Source organism: Ooceraea biroi, chromosome 3 (genome assembly GCF_003672135.1).
Source record: "Ooceraea biroi isolate clonal line C1 chromosome 3, Obir_v5.4, whole genome shotgun sequence".
NCBI classification, from domain to species: domain Eukaryota; kingdom Metazoa; phylum Arthropoda; class Insecta; order Hymenoptera; family Formicidae; genus Ooceraea; species Ooceraea biroi.
Genome location: NC_039508.1, coordinates 2,276,264 through 2,291,342, shown reverse-complemented (window position 1 = coordinate 2,291,342; position 15,079 = coordinate 2,276,264). Strand labels below are relative to the sequence as shown.

Below are 15,079 nucleotides of genomic sequence, written 5' to 3'. Positions count from 1 at the left end.
TATAATATATACATTTATAGGAATAAATTTATATAATGTATATAAGTTTATAGAAAATTGTATTTTAAGAAATAAAAAAATGTTAACTTTACACATTTATTAATTTGTATTTATTAATAATAATTATTATTATAATTATTATATAATTATTATTATAAGTTATGCGTAACAGGTGGCGCCGACACATTTTAAACACGTTTCCCGCTAACGTGCAGAGATGCCAGATTCCGGCTAGCATTTGGCAGCATGGAAGAAGAAGACGCATACAGGCTACGTGTCGTGTCCGTGTGCGCTCGAGACGCGGTTTCAAGGCCGCGTGGTAGCTTGTGTGCGTCATCTCTTCCACATGCCATCAAATGCTACCAGCGGCCGGAGTCTGGCATTTCTGCTGTAAGAAAGCCGGCTGCAGACTTCTGGTACGTCTTGTTATTTACACCAAAGATGTTAAGAGCTGTTGAAAGTGGTCATCAACGTGATGAAACGGGCGAAAATAATCACGCGACCAAACCAGTAGAAAAAAGGTAAACGTACACATGTGTCACTGATGTAACGTAAGATGAACCTGCGCGAGATTGTGATCTACATTGATCTGCTACAGTCTCAGATCTGAGTTTATATGCAGAATGAAGTACGGCAACACGCTGCCGGATATTCCGTCCGACCCGAAGTTCATAACGTATCCCTTCAAAACGACCAGGCGAGCACACTAGCATCCCACCATCGAATAATGCGTTTATCCGCTTCGCTAACTTGCGTTTCTTACCAACGCAGGTTTGTTGAATACAACCCAACCGACCTGGAGCGCACTTACAAGTACGAGATATTGATGGAAAATGATTTGGGCGTCGACATCGATCTGATCAACAAAGACATGTACGAGGGCGATCCGAATGCGCAGTTGGACCCAACGGATGAGAAACTGTTGGAGGAGGATGTTTTTCTGCCACAGAAAACCACGCGCTCCAAACATCACTCCAAGCTGGTCTGCTGGCTTAGGCATCCGGAATATATCTCCACCGAGAATACCAGATTCCAGCCGCAAGCAACGGACAAGGTGGAAGCTAAAGTCGGATACAGTATCAAGAAGAAGCTCATGGTATGATGCACGATATTCCCAGTACGTAATATTTCTTAATACGTAATATGATTGTTTATGATTAGGAGGAGGTATTGTGCATGGATCGCAGGAGTCAAATAAAGGCTATAGAGAAAACGTTCGAGGACAATAAGAAGCCTATTGAAAGGCACTATTATAAACCGAACGTAGTGCCTTTGGAGATACTACCAGTATATCCAGATTTTACGGTACCGTCGCAGCAACCATTTCCTGATGGTTTATTTTTTATTTCTAGTTATCATCATTGTTCGCTCATTGGCGAATGTGTTTCCACTTTCAGTTGTGGAAATATCCATGCGCACAGGTCATTTTTGATGCTGATCCTGCGCCTACTAGTCAGCCCGACGCCGCGCAAATTGAGAAGCTATCACAAGCTATGATACGGTGAGCTCTCGCAATACTTTTGTGATACACAAGAGACTAGTGATTGTTCGGAAAACGAAATGTTATTGCTTCATGTACAAAGTGATTTATGTACATGCATAGAGATCATTGCGGAAAATTTGTGTTCCTTCTAGAGGCGTAGTGGACGAGGAAGGCGAACAATTCGTCGCTTACTTTTTGCCGTCGGAGGAAACGTTGGAGAAGCGTCGACGGGACTTTATTGCTGGTGTCAATTACGTCGACGATGAAGAGTACGAATACAAAATGGCAAGAGAGTACAATTGGAACGTCAAGAGCAAAGCCTCCAAGGGATACGAGGAGAATTATTTTTTCGTCATACGACAAGAAGGGGTATGTATAAGAACGTTATTGCATCCACGTTATTGCGTTACCAATCATTAATCTTTTGTGTAACTTGCAGATTTACTACAACGAACTCGAAACGCGGGTGCGTTTGAGCAAGAGACGCCAGAAGATCGGACAGCCGAACAATACGCGTCTGATAGCTCGTCATCGACCGTTAAATGCCAGTGAGTTCCAAATGCATAAATATCGTGATAAACAATTGGAAGTGCAGAGAGACGAGGACGAGTAAGCAGAAGAAAGTCTGCAGAAAGTAAGAAAGGCTAAGGGTTTGTTATAATAGCAAGTTCACTTCACATTGTTCGCTATCGATATAAATATTTGGCAATTTTCCTGCAATAAATAGATATCTATTTTGATCATTGGTATTGGTATTGAGTTCTTTATGGGTTTTTTAAGGTTACAATGCTTTTCATCTTTTCGCACAATTTCGCTTTTGCTTTCCTTACGTTTATTGTCATACTAATTCTTATCTCGCAAGCGCCTGCGGAATTCTATGTAATTTTATATCATATTATATTCCGTCTGCTTAGCTCTACTTATTTTATTCTTATTTTTTACACACGTACACATTTTCTTCTCACCGCCCAAATTATCTTCTCTCTTCCTTCCTCAAAGTTCTTTTCCTTAGCCTTTAATTCTCCTCTTCCCTCTTTAAATTTTTCAATTTCACAAGAAAGAATTATCCTATTAAGCTGTATCATAGTGCTTGCAGAAAGCGACATGCTTTGTATTTATTTCGCATGCGTAGACGTAGATACAGCCGAGTGCCTTAATGCCGATTTTGATTTTGATTGACAATTTACAATTGACTAATAAACAGTTGAAGTCTAGTATCTCCTACTCAAGGCCTGCAAGGTTCCTGAGAGATTTGATGAGGAAGTTCGCAAAACAGAAATGCAATGTTATTTAACTTTCGACTCGAGGAGTTGTATGTTGAACATATCTGTATATCTTTTGCGCATATTAAATTATTAACAGGAAAAATTTACGAAGAAATTTGATATCTGTATTCAATAATCAAATTTTTATTTTTAGATGTCTGTACATCTGTATCTGCATAATGGCCAACACATTGTTCGATGGAATATATGTAAAACCTTTATAAGAGAAGTTTATCCAAATATAATTTATAAATTTATTCAAATATAATTTCTTAAGCAGTATATCTTAAGATACATTTGTCAAAAATTATTGACTTTATCTTATCAAAATAATATATATATGTATATAAAAATAAATCAATAACATACATTTGTAAAAAAATTTATACTAAGTTTTATACTTTTGAACTATAAAATTGCATTCCTTATTTTTCATACATTGCCTATCGTGGATAACAATGCTATCGCATGATTACGTAGCTATCTTCTCTTGAATTTTCTGCGACATTCGACTCGGATACATTAATGTTTCTCGTTTGCGGTGACATTGGAACATAACTGGAATCCATCTTAATTTCTTGCATGTACATTTCAGTACTTTTTCGTAACCTTTTTCGAACATTTAAAATTTCCCTGAAAGGAAATGTAATCGTGTATTTATCTTATTTAAGAAAAGTAATTCTGAGATAGTTTACATTATTCTAACTGTATGTTACGTATTTTCCTAAAAAAACATTAAAACAATCTAAGGCAAATTAAAGTTTATAGTCGTACTCAGGTTCCTCTAGTCGCTTCGACTTTTGCCTTCGTCGTGGTGGTAATGGCGGAGGTTCTGTTTGTGACTTGTTTAAATTTTTACGTATATTTTGATACTCATTGGAAATAATCTCAGTTTTTGACTGAGAAGAATATACATTTTCTACAATTTCCTCATAAATTCCAGAACCAGTAGAGGTATTAGATTCTGCATGGCTAGAGGAATCTTTATCCTCACTGTGTACTACATTTGGTTCTGATTGATACATATTCTCTATAGTTTTTGTACAAATTGATGTCCTTAAACTGTATATTTTTCATATTATTTTACATGTAATTGTCATTATTAAAGTAATACTGCTATTTAATTTTCTGCATATGATATACGTACCAATTGGACTTTGTATTAAGAGTACAGTGTGATGCATTGCCTTTCAGTTGTTTACAAGGATTAGTAATTTCAGTACGTTGCACAGACACATCAACATTCTCATTATCAAGATCCATCGATTTCCGTTTAGATTTTGGTCCACGACCCTGAGTTACTAAATCTTGTAGCAAATAATTAGCGTCAAGGCAGAACATATAAAGTTCCCCGACACCACAGCAAAACTCCCTTGTCGTGTGTATCACGCAGATACGTTTTACATCTTCCGGACGGCCTGCTGTCATTAGGTGAAAGTGGCTGAACTCTTTCCACTCGAAAGACTTAAGTGTTTCACTCGTATAAATATTTTTAATAAGAATTCCGTTCTCACTGGCAATTAGATCTCCGTGTAAACCTTTGGAAAAAATATTGAAGCTACATTGAGTACGACTTAAATATAAAGCAATTATTTTTTAAATTGTGTGTTGCACACTGACCGATCAAACCTGCTGCCTTGGAATGTGCGTTATCAACGATAGACACATAAAGCTTTCCCATGGAATATCGTCTGGGTTTTAACAAGTGTCTGATGTTTGCCATCCAACGCTGTGTTTCGGTTTCCGAATTAGCTGACAATGACAGGATGGGCTTTTTCTCTCTCGTTGATGCTATGCCGAAAGCAAATTGCTTCGTCTTCGAACGAACGCGGTATATCACAGCACTCGGCGGTATTATGACACAATTGCCATTCTCGCACTGTTTTAAGGCACTGCAACTGAATTTGCTGTCAAATTGTACTTGCACGCCGAGGCCGGGCTCGAATTTCGTTACGGAGCACCAAAGTCGTTTCCAGATCTTCGACGATAGCAGAGCTTTCTTCTTGAATCTTTGCGCGGTGTATCGTTTTCCTGACTTAACATCGAGGAAACCGCAAATTTCTCTATCGTCCGCGCTCATTTTCTACACGCGCACGCCAAAATGCAAAGAGGAAAGCAAAAAGAAACGGAGACACAAGTTAAAGATGTCACATTTCACGTTTGAACACTGCAGTTCAAGTTCAACCGCATGTATTTACACTTGTTGCACAGTGCACACATAACCAATGTATACATATGCACATTGAATTAATTCCAACAAGCTACGATGGATGGTGCCACGGTTCCATTTCGCGGCTCAGTTGAATATTAGTTCCAGAAAGTCTCGCTAGGGGCCTCCTCTGTTCTCGTCCAAGTGGTGACGGTGACGTGAATGGATGCACTTTTTTGATTCGCGAGGATACCTGACAAAGTGCATTAAAGAATTATTTTATTTACAAATAGGAAAATTGAGTAATCGATTAAACAAAGTCCTTATATATAACGTCCTTATAATAACGATTTTTAGACAAAAAGAAAAAAAGTGAGGAAAAAATTGAGATCGAATTACTACATAACCTCTTGAGTCTTGTATGTGCACTCTGTATGGATTAATGCAACATTGGAACGTTTGCATTATCGTGATTATCGTGTGTGCTCAAATATAAAAAATTTCGGAGTAATTAAATTGCGAAGTAAAAATGTTGAATTATACATAAGAATGTAATATCTGCACTTTTTAGAATTCTTAAGAAAACAGTCTCCTTTTGGTTGTGACGTCGTATGTGAACACAATTTAAATCCAGCACATACACAAAATCCGGCGATTGTGGTGACTGAACAGATCGATCTTGGACTTTATTCATACCGTTAACAATTATATATCGTATTGTTAGTTATCGCTAAACATCGATCTAAAATTTATGATCACGTTCACGACGGTAGAAAATGGCACCCACCATCCAACCCAACGGTAATCAAGCGGACAGGGATAAACGCACGGCCAGGCCAGCTGAAAAAAAGTAAACCAGTGCATAACGTTATCAGTGTAACGCAACACAACGGCGCAAGATTCAGATCTACACTGCTTCGTTACTGTTTCAGATCCGAGCCCATATGCAGAGTCAAGTATTGCAATACGTTGCCGGATATTCCATTCGATCCAAAGTTCATAACGTATCCATTTGAACCAACCAGGTAAGCGGTATCATCCACCATGCAACAACTTCATGCGCACCTACCTGCTTCAACAACCCTGGTGTTTTACAATGCAGGTTTATTCAGTACAATCCGACTTCGTTGGAACGCAATTACAAATATGAGGTATTAACGGAGCATGATTTGGGCGTCGACATCGATCTGATCAACAAGGACACGTACGCAGGCGATTTGAACGCACAGTTAGATCCGGCCGATGAGAAACTGTTGGAGGAGGATGTCCTGACACCGCAGGACTCCAAGCGGTCCCGGCATCACGCTAGAAATGTTTCTTGGCTCAGGCGTACGGAGTATATTTCCACGGAGAGCACCAGATTCCAGCCGCAGACAGCAGACAAGGTGGAAGCTAAAGTTGGCTACAGCATCAAGAAGAATTTCAAGGTATATTGTATATTACGCGATATTTTACATGATACGTGTGTAATGCTGATACATTCTCTAATACCAAATGCCATTAGGAGGAAACGTTGTACATGGATCGTGAGAGTCAAATCAAGGCCATAGAGAAGACGTTCGAAGATAATAAGAAACCTATCGAAAGACATTACAGCAAACCGAATGTAGTACCAGTGGAAATACTGCCAGTATATCCAGATTTCAAGGTTGAAAAACAGCAGCTGCTTACTGATACTTAATCATTTAGAGTTGTCGTCATATTATCAGTCTCTCTTTACTTATTCACCACCTTTAATTTTCAGGTATGGAAGTATCCTTGCGCGCAAGTCATATTTGATTCCGATCCCGCGCCAACCGGTCGGTCTGTACCTGCACAGATTGAGGAAATGTCGCAGGCCATGATACGGTGAGCTCGTAATTATTTTACGATTTTTGAGAGATTCTAACGATTGCGTTGAGAACGAAATGTTATTGCTCCACGATCGAGATAACTTGTGGTCGTACACAGAACTCATCGCAGAAAATGTTCTTTGCAGAGGTGTGATGGACGAGAGTGGCGAACAATTCGTCGCCTACTTTCTGCCGTTGGAGGAAACGTTGGAGAAGCGTCGGCGGGACTTTACTGCTGGTATCGATTACGCCGACGAGGAAGAGTACGAATACAAAATGGCAAGAGAGTACAATTGGAACGTCAAGAGCAAAGCCTCCAAGGGATACGAGGAGAATTATTTCCTCGTCATACGACAGGACGGAGTACGTATGAGAACGTTGTGTCGCATCCACGTTGCGTTACCAGTCATTAATCCCTTACGTACCTTGCAGGTTTATTACAACGAACTTGAAACGCGGGTGCGTTTGAGCAAGCGACGCCAGAAGATCGGACAGCAGCCGAACAATACGCGTCTGATAGTTCGTCATCGACCGCTAAATGCCACCGAGTTCCGAATGCAGAGGTATCGTGAAAAACAATTGGAGCCGCCGGGCGATGACGAGGACGAGGAGGAGGAGGAAGAGGAGGAGACTCAGCAAGAAGTGGAGAAGACCGACACCAAAGGTTTGCTCCGCATTGGTTTGCTCTTACTATATGGATATTTAAAAATTTTAATTATACAGGGTGTCCCGGGTTTTAACCGACAAACTGCGGGAGCATGTTCTACTAGTGGAAATAAGAAAAAATTCTTATATCGAGTTTGCTTAGAAATGCTTTATTACAAAGTTATAAACCAATATTGAAAAGAAATATGAGATAAGTAACAACGGAACATAGTGTAGAATTTGGGAGGTCGAAGATGTTTATGTTATGTGTATTCACATGTATTCATATTCACTATGTTGAAACGATTCAGTATGATTGTTACTTTCACAACAGTAGCCGTTAGATTTCAATCGTCGTGTGAACTAGCAATTACTATCAGAATGCCAAAAGTGTTTTCAAATGAGGAATACACTGATATTCATTTCGTGTACGGATTCTGCGACGGAAATGCACGAGCTGCCGTACGAGAGTATCAACGTAGATTTCCTAACAGGAGAGTACCAGATAGATTTAAAGCAACGAATTACAAATTCAGTTACTGAGATGCAACAAAATTTTCAGGAATGTCGTACCGTAACAAATTCTGTACTACGTCGATGTCTAGCTTGTATCGATGTGCAAGGACAACATTTTGAAATGCGTCACTAAATCATTGCGTAGATAATTTTTATTTTTGTGAAAAAATCCGTTGTTACTTATCTCATATTTCTTTTCAATATTGGTTTATAACTTTGTAATAAAGCATTTCTAAGCAAACTCGATATACGAATTTTTTCTTATTTCCACTAGTAGAATTGCTCCCGCAGTTTGTCGGTTAAAACCCGGGACACCCTGTATATAATTAAAATATATAATTTATATTAAAAATTGATATTAAAATTTATATTTAAAATATATAATTTATATATATTAAAGGAATGAAAAATCTATCCGTAGATTCGGAAACAGGAAACGGCGAGGAAGGATCGCGCGCCTCGTCACGCGCGTCTTCGCGTGCGTCTAGCAGAAAATCGCGATCTCGCTCCAAGTCAGGCTCGAGATCGAAATCACGCTCGCACTCTCCGTCGAAATCCAGATCGCAGTCCCGATCACGCTCGCGATCGCGTTCACGTTCGCCGTCTCGATCTGGCAGTCCTCATTCAAAGAACTCGTCAAGATCTCGATCCAGATCGAAGTCACCGTCGCGATCGCGCTCGGGAAGCCCTGCCAAGTCACCGTCGAGATCTCGATCGTCCTCGCGATCCAAGTCGAAGTCCAGATCACGATCCAGATCAAGATCCGGCTCTGGTAGTGGCAGCGGTTCTGCCAGCGGTACCGGCGACAGCGGCTCGGAGAGCGAGTGAAACGTGATCGATAATCTGTGTGATTACGCCGTGATTTGTAATCGTTTTAAATCGTCACTCCTTGTAAGATCATTATTAGTATCGTGTATAATATTATGTATAAAATATTCTTTTGCAATAACATTTTATCGAAATGTACGTAAATGCGTTTAAATCTCTGCGATAATATAAATCTCCTTGCTGTCCTTCCAACACTCTGCAAAGTGGTTACAGCTAGGCATTTTAATTCTCGCGATATGCTGAAGATGAATGAAGCTGTCGCGGAACCTATGAAAGACTACAACGTCTACGAGTGATTCGAATCCCAACTTTCGTGAATTACCTACGACTAGAGATCCTCCGGGGAGAGTTGAGACACCGTGATCGCGTTTTTTTATTGGTGGGCGAAACCGGATGTCTCCCACTACGGCTACTACACATAGTGTAAAGAGTGTAAAGAACATGGTCCATATTCTCAGCTCACTTTTATGATAAATGCGTGCATTTAGTATATAGTTCACGTTACATATATTATAGAATATCAGAAATGAATACGCGCATTTATTGATAAAAGTGAGCTGAGAATATGGACCAATGTAAAGAACATCTGCACATATAAAGAAACATTTGTTGATAATTTTATTTTCTAGTAATTGTTAATTACTCAACACGATAGCGTAAGTATAGACAATACGTTACTATTTGTAATTAAATAAACTCAATGTTCGTCTGCAAACAATAAACATTGACTTAAAAAAATGTTATAATAGCTTCGTACATTTTAACCTAAAATCTCACATTTAATTAAATATGTCAATATTTTCTTATTTAATCCATGTTTTATTATAATTTTTATAATACTTACTTCAATTTTATATCTAATATTCCAAAAGTTTGAAAATTTATGATGAAATGATAATGAACCGGGATCAATTGATAGAAATTTTCAAATACATTTTAGCAAAATTTTATTATATTTTTTCATACTTGTAATTTTAATTATACTGTGCAAAAGTTATTGACTTAGTATATCTTTCGTATCCTACCATTCTTCTATTTATTTACGTTTAAACAGTTGGCGCTAATAGAACGTCATTTCCGTTTTCGCCCAATGGCGACGGATTGTCTTAACCACGGTCTTATATACAGGTCTGGAAACTTCAGAGGTGGAGATGGATCATTTTGTGTGTCACTTTTTATTTCTTTAGTAGCCACTAGAGGCGTTGCGATCGATATTCGCAGGGATGACGAGGAACGTCAGAGGCCGGGGGAATATCTGTCTGTCTTTATTCCACTCGCAGTCTTCACAAAACAATATGATAAATTAATAACGCCTTAAATAATTTAAGACTATAAATAAATTAGTGAAATATGTATATGAAATAAAATTGAGTTTTTGTTCTTAAAATTAAGTGTGAATAAAAACGAATCCTTCCGTGACGGAAAAAAATGTAATAAAATTTGTTGAAATGTATTGAAACTCTCTGTCAATTGACCTCGATTCATTAACATTTCATCATAAATTTTTATATTTTACTATAAATTTTCGTATTTTATTATAAATTTTATATCTAATATTCCAAAAGTTTGAAAATTTATGATGAAATGATAATGAACCGGGATCAATTGATAGAGATTTTCAAATACATTTTAGCAAAATTTTATTATATTTTTTCTATCAGGATTTTATGTTTAAATCTGTCCTTTATCTTTTTATTTTATTTTTGCGGGTAATAGCTTTTTCCCACTTTTTCCAAGTAACAATGTCTTTCGGCACTTGAAATAAAGAACGTTTCTGCTCGGTTCTACTGCCGGTCTTGCAATTCGGTACCGCACACCATTTCGTCATTTCAATAAACGTTTCGATAACTTTTGTAGTCAATAACCGTTTTTCAATAAGAGTCATGACACACGTGGGTTCTTATCTCCGGTTTTTCAGGTTATATTTATCTGCGGACATCGATGACAGCGACGAGTAGTGATTATGCTAGAAACTAAATGTGTCTTCAAAAAGCGGCCATACTCCCACCACTGAAATTAGAGGTAGTTTCCAGACCTGTGTGTAAGACCGTGGTCTTAAGGGGAAGCTGGAGTTGCTAGTGAACTATTTTTTCACTATAGCGATGGTAATTGCAGTTTCGAAAATTCTCTTTATTGCTTGTGCAGAATAAAAAATCCTTTTCCACAAATGAAGTATAGACAGAAAGAAAGCCCGCTCTACAGGACTTTATATTCAAAATGGAAAAAAGTTAGAAAAGACAAATGCAAGTTTCTAACTTTTTTCCATTTTGAATATAAAGTCCTGTAGAGCGGGCTTTCTTTCTATCTATACTTCATTTGTGGAAAAGGATTTTTTATTCTGCACAAGCAATAAAGAGAATTTTCGAAACTGCAATTACCATCGCTACAGTGAAAAAATAGTTCACTAGCAACTCCAGCTTCCCCTTAACTCTCCCTGGAGGATCTCTACCTACGACTATATAATTGTAAGCATGTTCATCAAAGCGGACGATGGCGCTGGCGTCGCACCTGCAACGAGTCGCTGCGTATTGCATCACCCTCCTGACTCGTCGAAGTAGATTGTCGCTGCGGGTGCCGAGGTGCACGTGACACTGCGCGATTTCCAATTGAGCAAGATTGAGAAACGGTTGACGGCGTTCGAACACCGCATCGAGACGCGAGAGTGGTAAGTGGAAGCGAAAGCACTCCAGAAACGCCAGACCACGTCGGCCACGTGGGCGAATCGTCCTCGTGCTGACGATGCGTCACACGAAGCTCGGCTACGAGTATACCTCGCGTTGCTCATGCTTGGAAATTTATAGTTGCAACTGTTCGTGTCGTGCCCACATTCTGCGCGACAAAGCGCAACCTCGTCTCGAGAAAGTACAGTTGACAGAGAGAGAGAGAGAGAGAGTGGCTCCGATCGGTCGCATCGAGCGATTAGGGAATTTAAATCCGACATTGTGCGTGAACCATCGTGTATCCTGAAAACATTGACCCTGAGAGGCACGTTGATTGCTATCTATGCGTCTCTTTCTGTCTCTGACGCACTCCGTTCGCTCGTTCATCCTGCGGTTAGGTAAACAAGCCGACGACTCGACAAGGCGACTCGACTCGACTACGTGTTATCGCGCTACGTAAATAGACCAATAGCGGAAAAAATCGTCCGACGTATTTAAATGTGATCGTCCATTTAAAGATTCGACCAGACGCCGTGCCGTGCGAATGGAAATCAGTGAAATCCCGTCGGTGCGTCCGTGCCCGTTCGCGGTCGCGAGATTCGCGCGTGACTCGCGAAAAATGATCGGGAAACGTGGAAATTAATGGGACGCGGCTGCTTCCCATCGCGCGAAAGTCTACTCGATGTTTCGGCTCGATGTTTTTCGCTTCGTTTGCGCGCTCGTGATCAGGCGTCGTACGAGGCTGACCGATGATGTCAGATTTATATAAGAGTTTAATGTTATCAATTCGCGGAAACAGGCAGACGCCTGAATTGTAGACGCGAACAATCGGGTGAGATTACCGCGAATCGGAGAGCCTCTTCGATTTCCGGGAAGCGCGCGCCGAGCCTGGCAAGAAAATGCAATTTCCGGGCGCATGAAATATTCAGAGTTGTCGCAATTCCGGTTGAATTACGCGATACTGTAAATGTTGCGTTATTACACGCAAGATTACAGCTAGTATGCATCGTAACAATGACTTGCGGCAATGACAATTAACGCGGATGGCGGTACATGCATTGGTCATGTGTCATCGTCGCGGCTAACCTTGAAAATCGTATGTTCGAAGACGCGGTGACTGCCGATGTCTTCTTTCCTTTCTTTTTTTTTACTTCGCTAAATTCGGAGTCGCGACTGGCGAGATGCGCGTCACGCATCTGGGATCCCGTTCGCGGTGTTTCGAATCGAGGTTACGCACCAGCGTGAACGTGTCAGGGCCGGTTTCTCAACGATACGCGGTCTCAAGGCCTTATTGGGCAAATGCGCACCGTCGGCGACGTTACGCGACGGCGCGTCAACTCGGAGTTAACGTAACGACCGCCGGTCGACCGCGTGCATGCGCTCGACGTTAAAACACCGGCGCCGATATTTGTCCATCTCCGCTATCTTGATTAGTAGATCGTGATATATTGTGCACTGAGGTCTTCCGCGAGAACGCAAACTGTAAACTGAACGTCCGCGCTACAAACTTGTTGACTCGTAAAATTTTATTTTCCAGTCGTTGAGAACCTTGTGCACGGGACTAACGACTTTTCGTCTTTTTCGCCAATTTAGATGGCGCCAAAAAATAAGGAGAACAGCTCTAAGCGGAAGAAGCAGCAGCAGGTAGAGGATGAGGGTAACGAGGATTACCGGAAGCGACGGGATCGGAATAACCAGGTAATCTGTCGATTGCACGTGTAAATTGTGTGCGTACTGTTATTGGTAGATGCTGTGATCAATCGTTACCTTCATATTTCACAGGCTGTAAAACGATCCAGAGTGAAAAGTAAAATGCGTACGCAACAGACATTGGAGCGGGTGAATCAGCTGAAGACGGAGAACGAACTGCTCGAGGAGAAGATCAAAATGCTCACTAAAGAATTAGGATTTCTCAAGGATCTCTTTCTAGCACACGCAGGTATGGCTTTAAGGGAAATTTTAGCAAGTCAGCGATTTTTTTAGCAAATATTGTATCAAAGATTTAGCAGGCATTATTTCGATTGATTCACGTTTCTTCGTAGGTTCGAGTCAGCATTCTGTAAACCTTCAAGATCTAGATCTCAACGCCCTCCTGGCGGAAGACAAGTCCGCGGAGCCGCTGAAGACGAGTTCCGGCAAACTGTAGACCAGCAGAAGCGCCACGTGAAGGAATCAGCGTGGTATTGAATCTGAAAGAAACGCGAACAATTCCGGCTCGTTCGATCGAAGCGGAAACATCTGGGAAAGATGCCCGCTTCAAATTCGTCGGAAAACCTCTAGGCGCGAGCCGAGTTTCGCGAACCGTATAGCCGCAATGATCGACGGAGGGACTTATTGGTAGCTAAATTTCCAGCTTCGCGAGAAGCTAACGGGGGCGCGAGAAAGGCCGCGGAGAGTCTTTTGAACCTGCGATAAATAAATAAACACGAAGTACAAAGGAAGCCAATAAGCTCCAAGCGAGTGTACGCGCGTTGAATAAAATTGAGTATTATGACCTTTTTCGCGTAATAATATCCGTCTTGAGCGTCAAGATGAAAAAGGTAGAGAAAGAGTAGATGCGAGTTCAAGAGAGTTTAAGGGAGGTGAGGGGAGCAAGTAAAAAGGGACGGGGTAATAAACCTGATCTATGTTGTTCCTACTATATGGTATATTTCCTACATGATCACGATGTTTTCATAGAGTGACTCTTGCGTTTGAGTAAATGGACCATCTGCGCACGCATTCGCGGTCCAGCACTTTTTATTTCAACAATGTTACACTATGTATATGAATATAAGACGCTTCTTTCGAGATACACCTATTTAGATGTATTACTATGTAATTGACATTTTATATACATATATATATATATATATATATATATATATATATATATATATACTGTGTCATAAACGCTACCGTCAATATTTTCGGCACGTGTCGCAAGCGGCTGCTAGACTGTTAAATGCGTCTCGATGACACATCGCCGATTTGTCTCGGAGCTAGCAATTACAGGGCGTAAACAAGTCGATGCGTTCGGCTGGAAAATAATATTTCTGTGAAAAATAAGATACCTATATCTGTAGTTAACATTGTTACACAAATGTCTGACGGGGAAACGAATGAATATATTTCAAAATAAAGTTCTCGATCATCGTTCTCCTTTAGCACATTAATTAAAGCAACGCTAAAGCGACGGCACCTGTATGCTTCAATACTCGCACTCGCGGCCGAAAAGACCCGATCGATCTCCCGCTGGCACTCGGAAAGAGCATGGACGTCGCGTCAACCAGACGCGCCCCGTTCCGAATGGACGCGAATTCAAAGCGTCTTTATGAGAACTCTCAAGCTCAACACCTTCCTCCTTCCTAAACTTCATCACAGAGAATTCATACTTAAAATATATATATATATATATATATATGTGTGTGTGTTGTGTGCTTTGCACTGTATAGACTTTTCATTCCATGTTGGATAATCGCGTCCGTTCCGTCCGGAGCATTTTGCACAGTGCGGACGCGGAGGACGCAAGTAGCGCAATGAGAAACGGAAAGGGCAAAGTGCGGAATAGCGTCTCTCGAAGACATCGAATACGTCGTCCCGTTGTCCGCGAGTATCGACGGTGCCTGTTAACGCGTCGGTGCGAGCGCCGAGGCGGGCGCCCCGGGCGCCAAGTACGCGCCTGGACTGTCCGTAGCGCAGCGGGCCGTCGCGCTGGTGGA

The 15,079-nt window shown here is 40.8% G+C and overlaps 4 protein-coding genes across 9 annotated transcripts; 3 read left to right on the top strand and 1 right to left on the bottom strand.

Moving 5' to 3' along the window:
- Positions 1-194: 194 nt before the first annotated feature.
- LOC105281303 (RNA polymerase II-associated factor 1 homolog) lies at positions 195-3,030 on the top strand. Of its 3 annotated transcripts, XM_011342425.3 has the most exons (8): positions 195-521; positions 599-697; positions 772-1,096; positions 1,162-1,305; positions 1,398-1,501; positions 1,636-1,852; positions 1,923-2,117; positions 2,903-3,030. In XM_011342425.3, exons 1-7 carry the CDS (start codon positions 247-249, stop codon positions 2,094-2,096), a joined length of 1,338 nt encoding a protein of 445 aa, XP_011340727.1. In that variant the 5' UTR covers positions 195-246; the 3' UTR covers positions 2,097-2,117; positions 2,903-3,030. The 3 variants fall into 3 exon arrangements, with proteins under 3 accessions (XP_011340727.1, XP_019887870.1, XP_011340726.1); XM_020032311.2 differs by lacking the exon at positions 2,903-3,030 and having other exon boundaries at positions 196-521; positions 623-697; positions 1,923-2,616; XM_011342424.3 differs by lacking the exon at positions 2,903-3,030 and having other exon boundaries at positions 197-521; positions 1,923-2,616.
- Positions 2,881-5,033, bottom strand: LOC105281305. Its single transcript, XM_011342426.3, has 4 exons — positions 4,369-5,033; positions 3,896-4,286; positions 3,523-3,810; positions 2,881-3,381 (listed from the first exon to the last, which is right to left on the bottom strand). Exons 1-4 carry the CDS (start codon positions 4,826-4,828, stop codon positions 3,210-3,212), a joined length of 1,311 nt encoding a protein of 436 aa, XP_011340728.1. The 5' UTR covers positions 4,829-5,033; the 3' UTR covers positions 2,881-3,209.
- A 69-nt stretch (positions 5,034-5,102) lies between these two features.
- LOC105281306 (RNA polymerase II-associated factor 1 homolog) lies at positions 5,103-9,448 on the top strand. 2 transcript variants are annotated; one of them, XM_011342428.3, is made up of 9 exons: positions 5,103-5,269; positions 5,469-5,747; positions 5,830-5,922; positions 6,000-6,324; positions 6,402-6,545; positions 6,642-6,745; positions 6,876-7,092; positions 7,162-7,393; positions 8,312-9,448. In XM_011342428.3, the coding sequence occupies exons 2-9, from the start codon at positions 5,674-5,676 to the stop codon at positions 8,716-8,718; spliced, it is 1,596 nt and encodes a 531-aa protein (XP_011340730.2). In that variant the 5' UTR covers positions 5,103-5,269; positions 5,469-5,673; the 3' UTR covers positions 8,719-9,448. The 2 variants fall into 2 exon arrangements, with proteins under 2 accessions (XP_011340730.2, XP_011340732.2); XM_011342430.3 differs by having other exon boundaries at positions 5,141-5,158.
- Positions 9,449-11,222: 1,774 nt separating this feature from the next.
- On the top strand, positions 11,223-14,514 carry LOC105283209 (CCAAT/enhancer-binding protein gamma). 3 transcript variants are annotated; one of them, XM_011345800.3, is made up of 4 exons: positions 11,223-11,383; positions 12,972-13,076; positions 13,161-13,317; positions 13,421-14,514. In XM_011345800.3, exons 2-4 carry the CDS (start codon positions 12,972-12,974, stop codon positions 13,522-13,524), a joined length of 366 nt encoding a protein of 121 aa, XP_011344102.1. In that variant the 5' UTR covers positions 11,223-11,383; the 3' UTR covers positions 13,525-14,514. The 3 variants fall into 3 exon arrangements, with proteins under 3 accessions (XP_011344102.1, XP_011344103.1, XP_026824275.1); XM_011345801.3 differs by lacking the exon at positions 11,223-11,383 and adding an exon at positions 11,434-11,776; XM_026968474.1 differs by lacking the exon at positions 11,223-11,383 and adding an exon at positions 12,225-12,474.
- Positions 14,515-15,079: the final 565 nt, after the last annotated feature.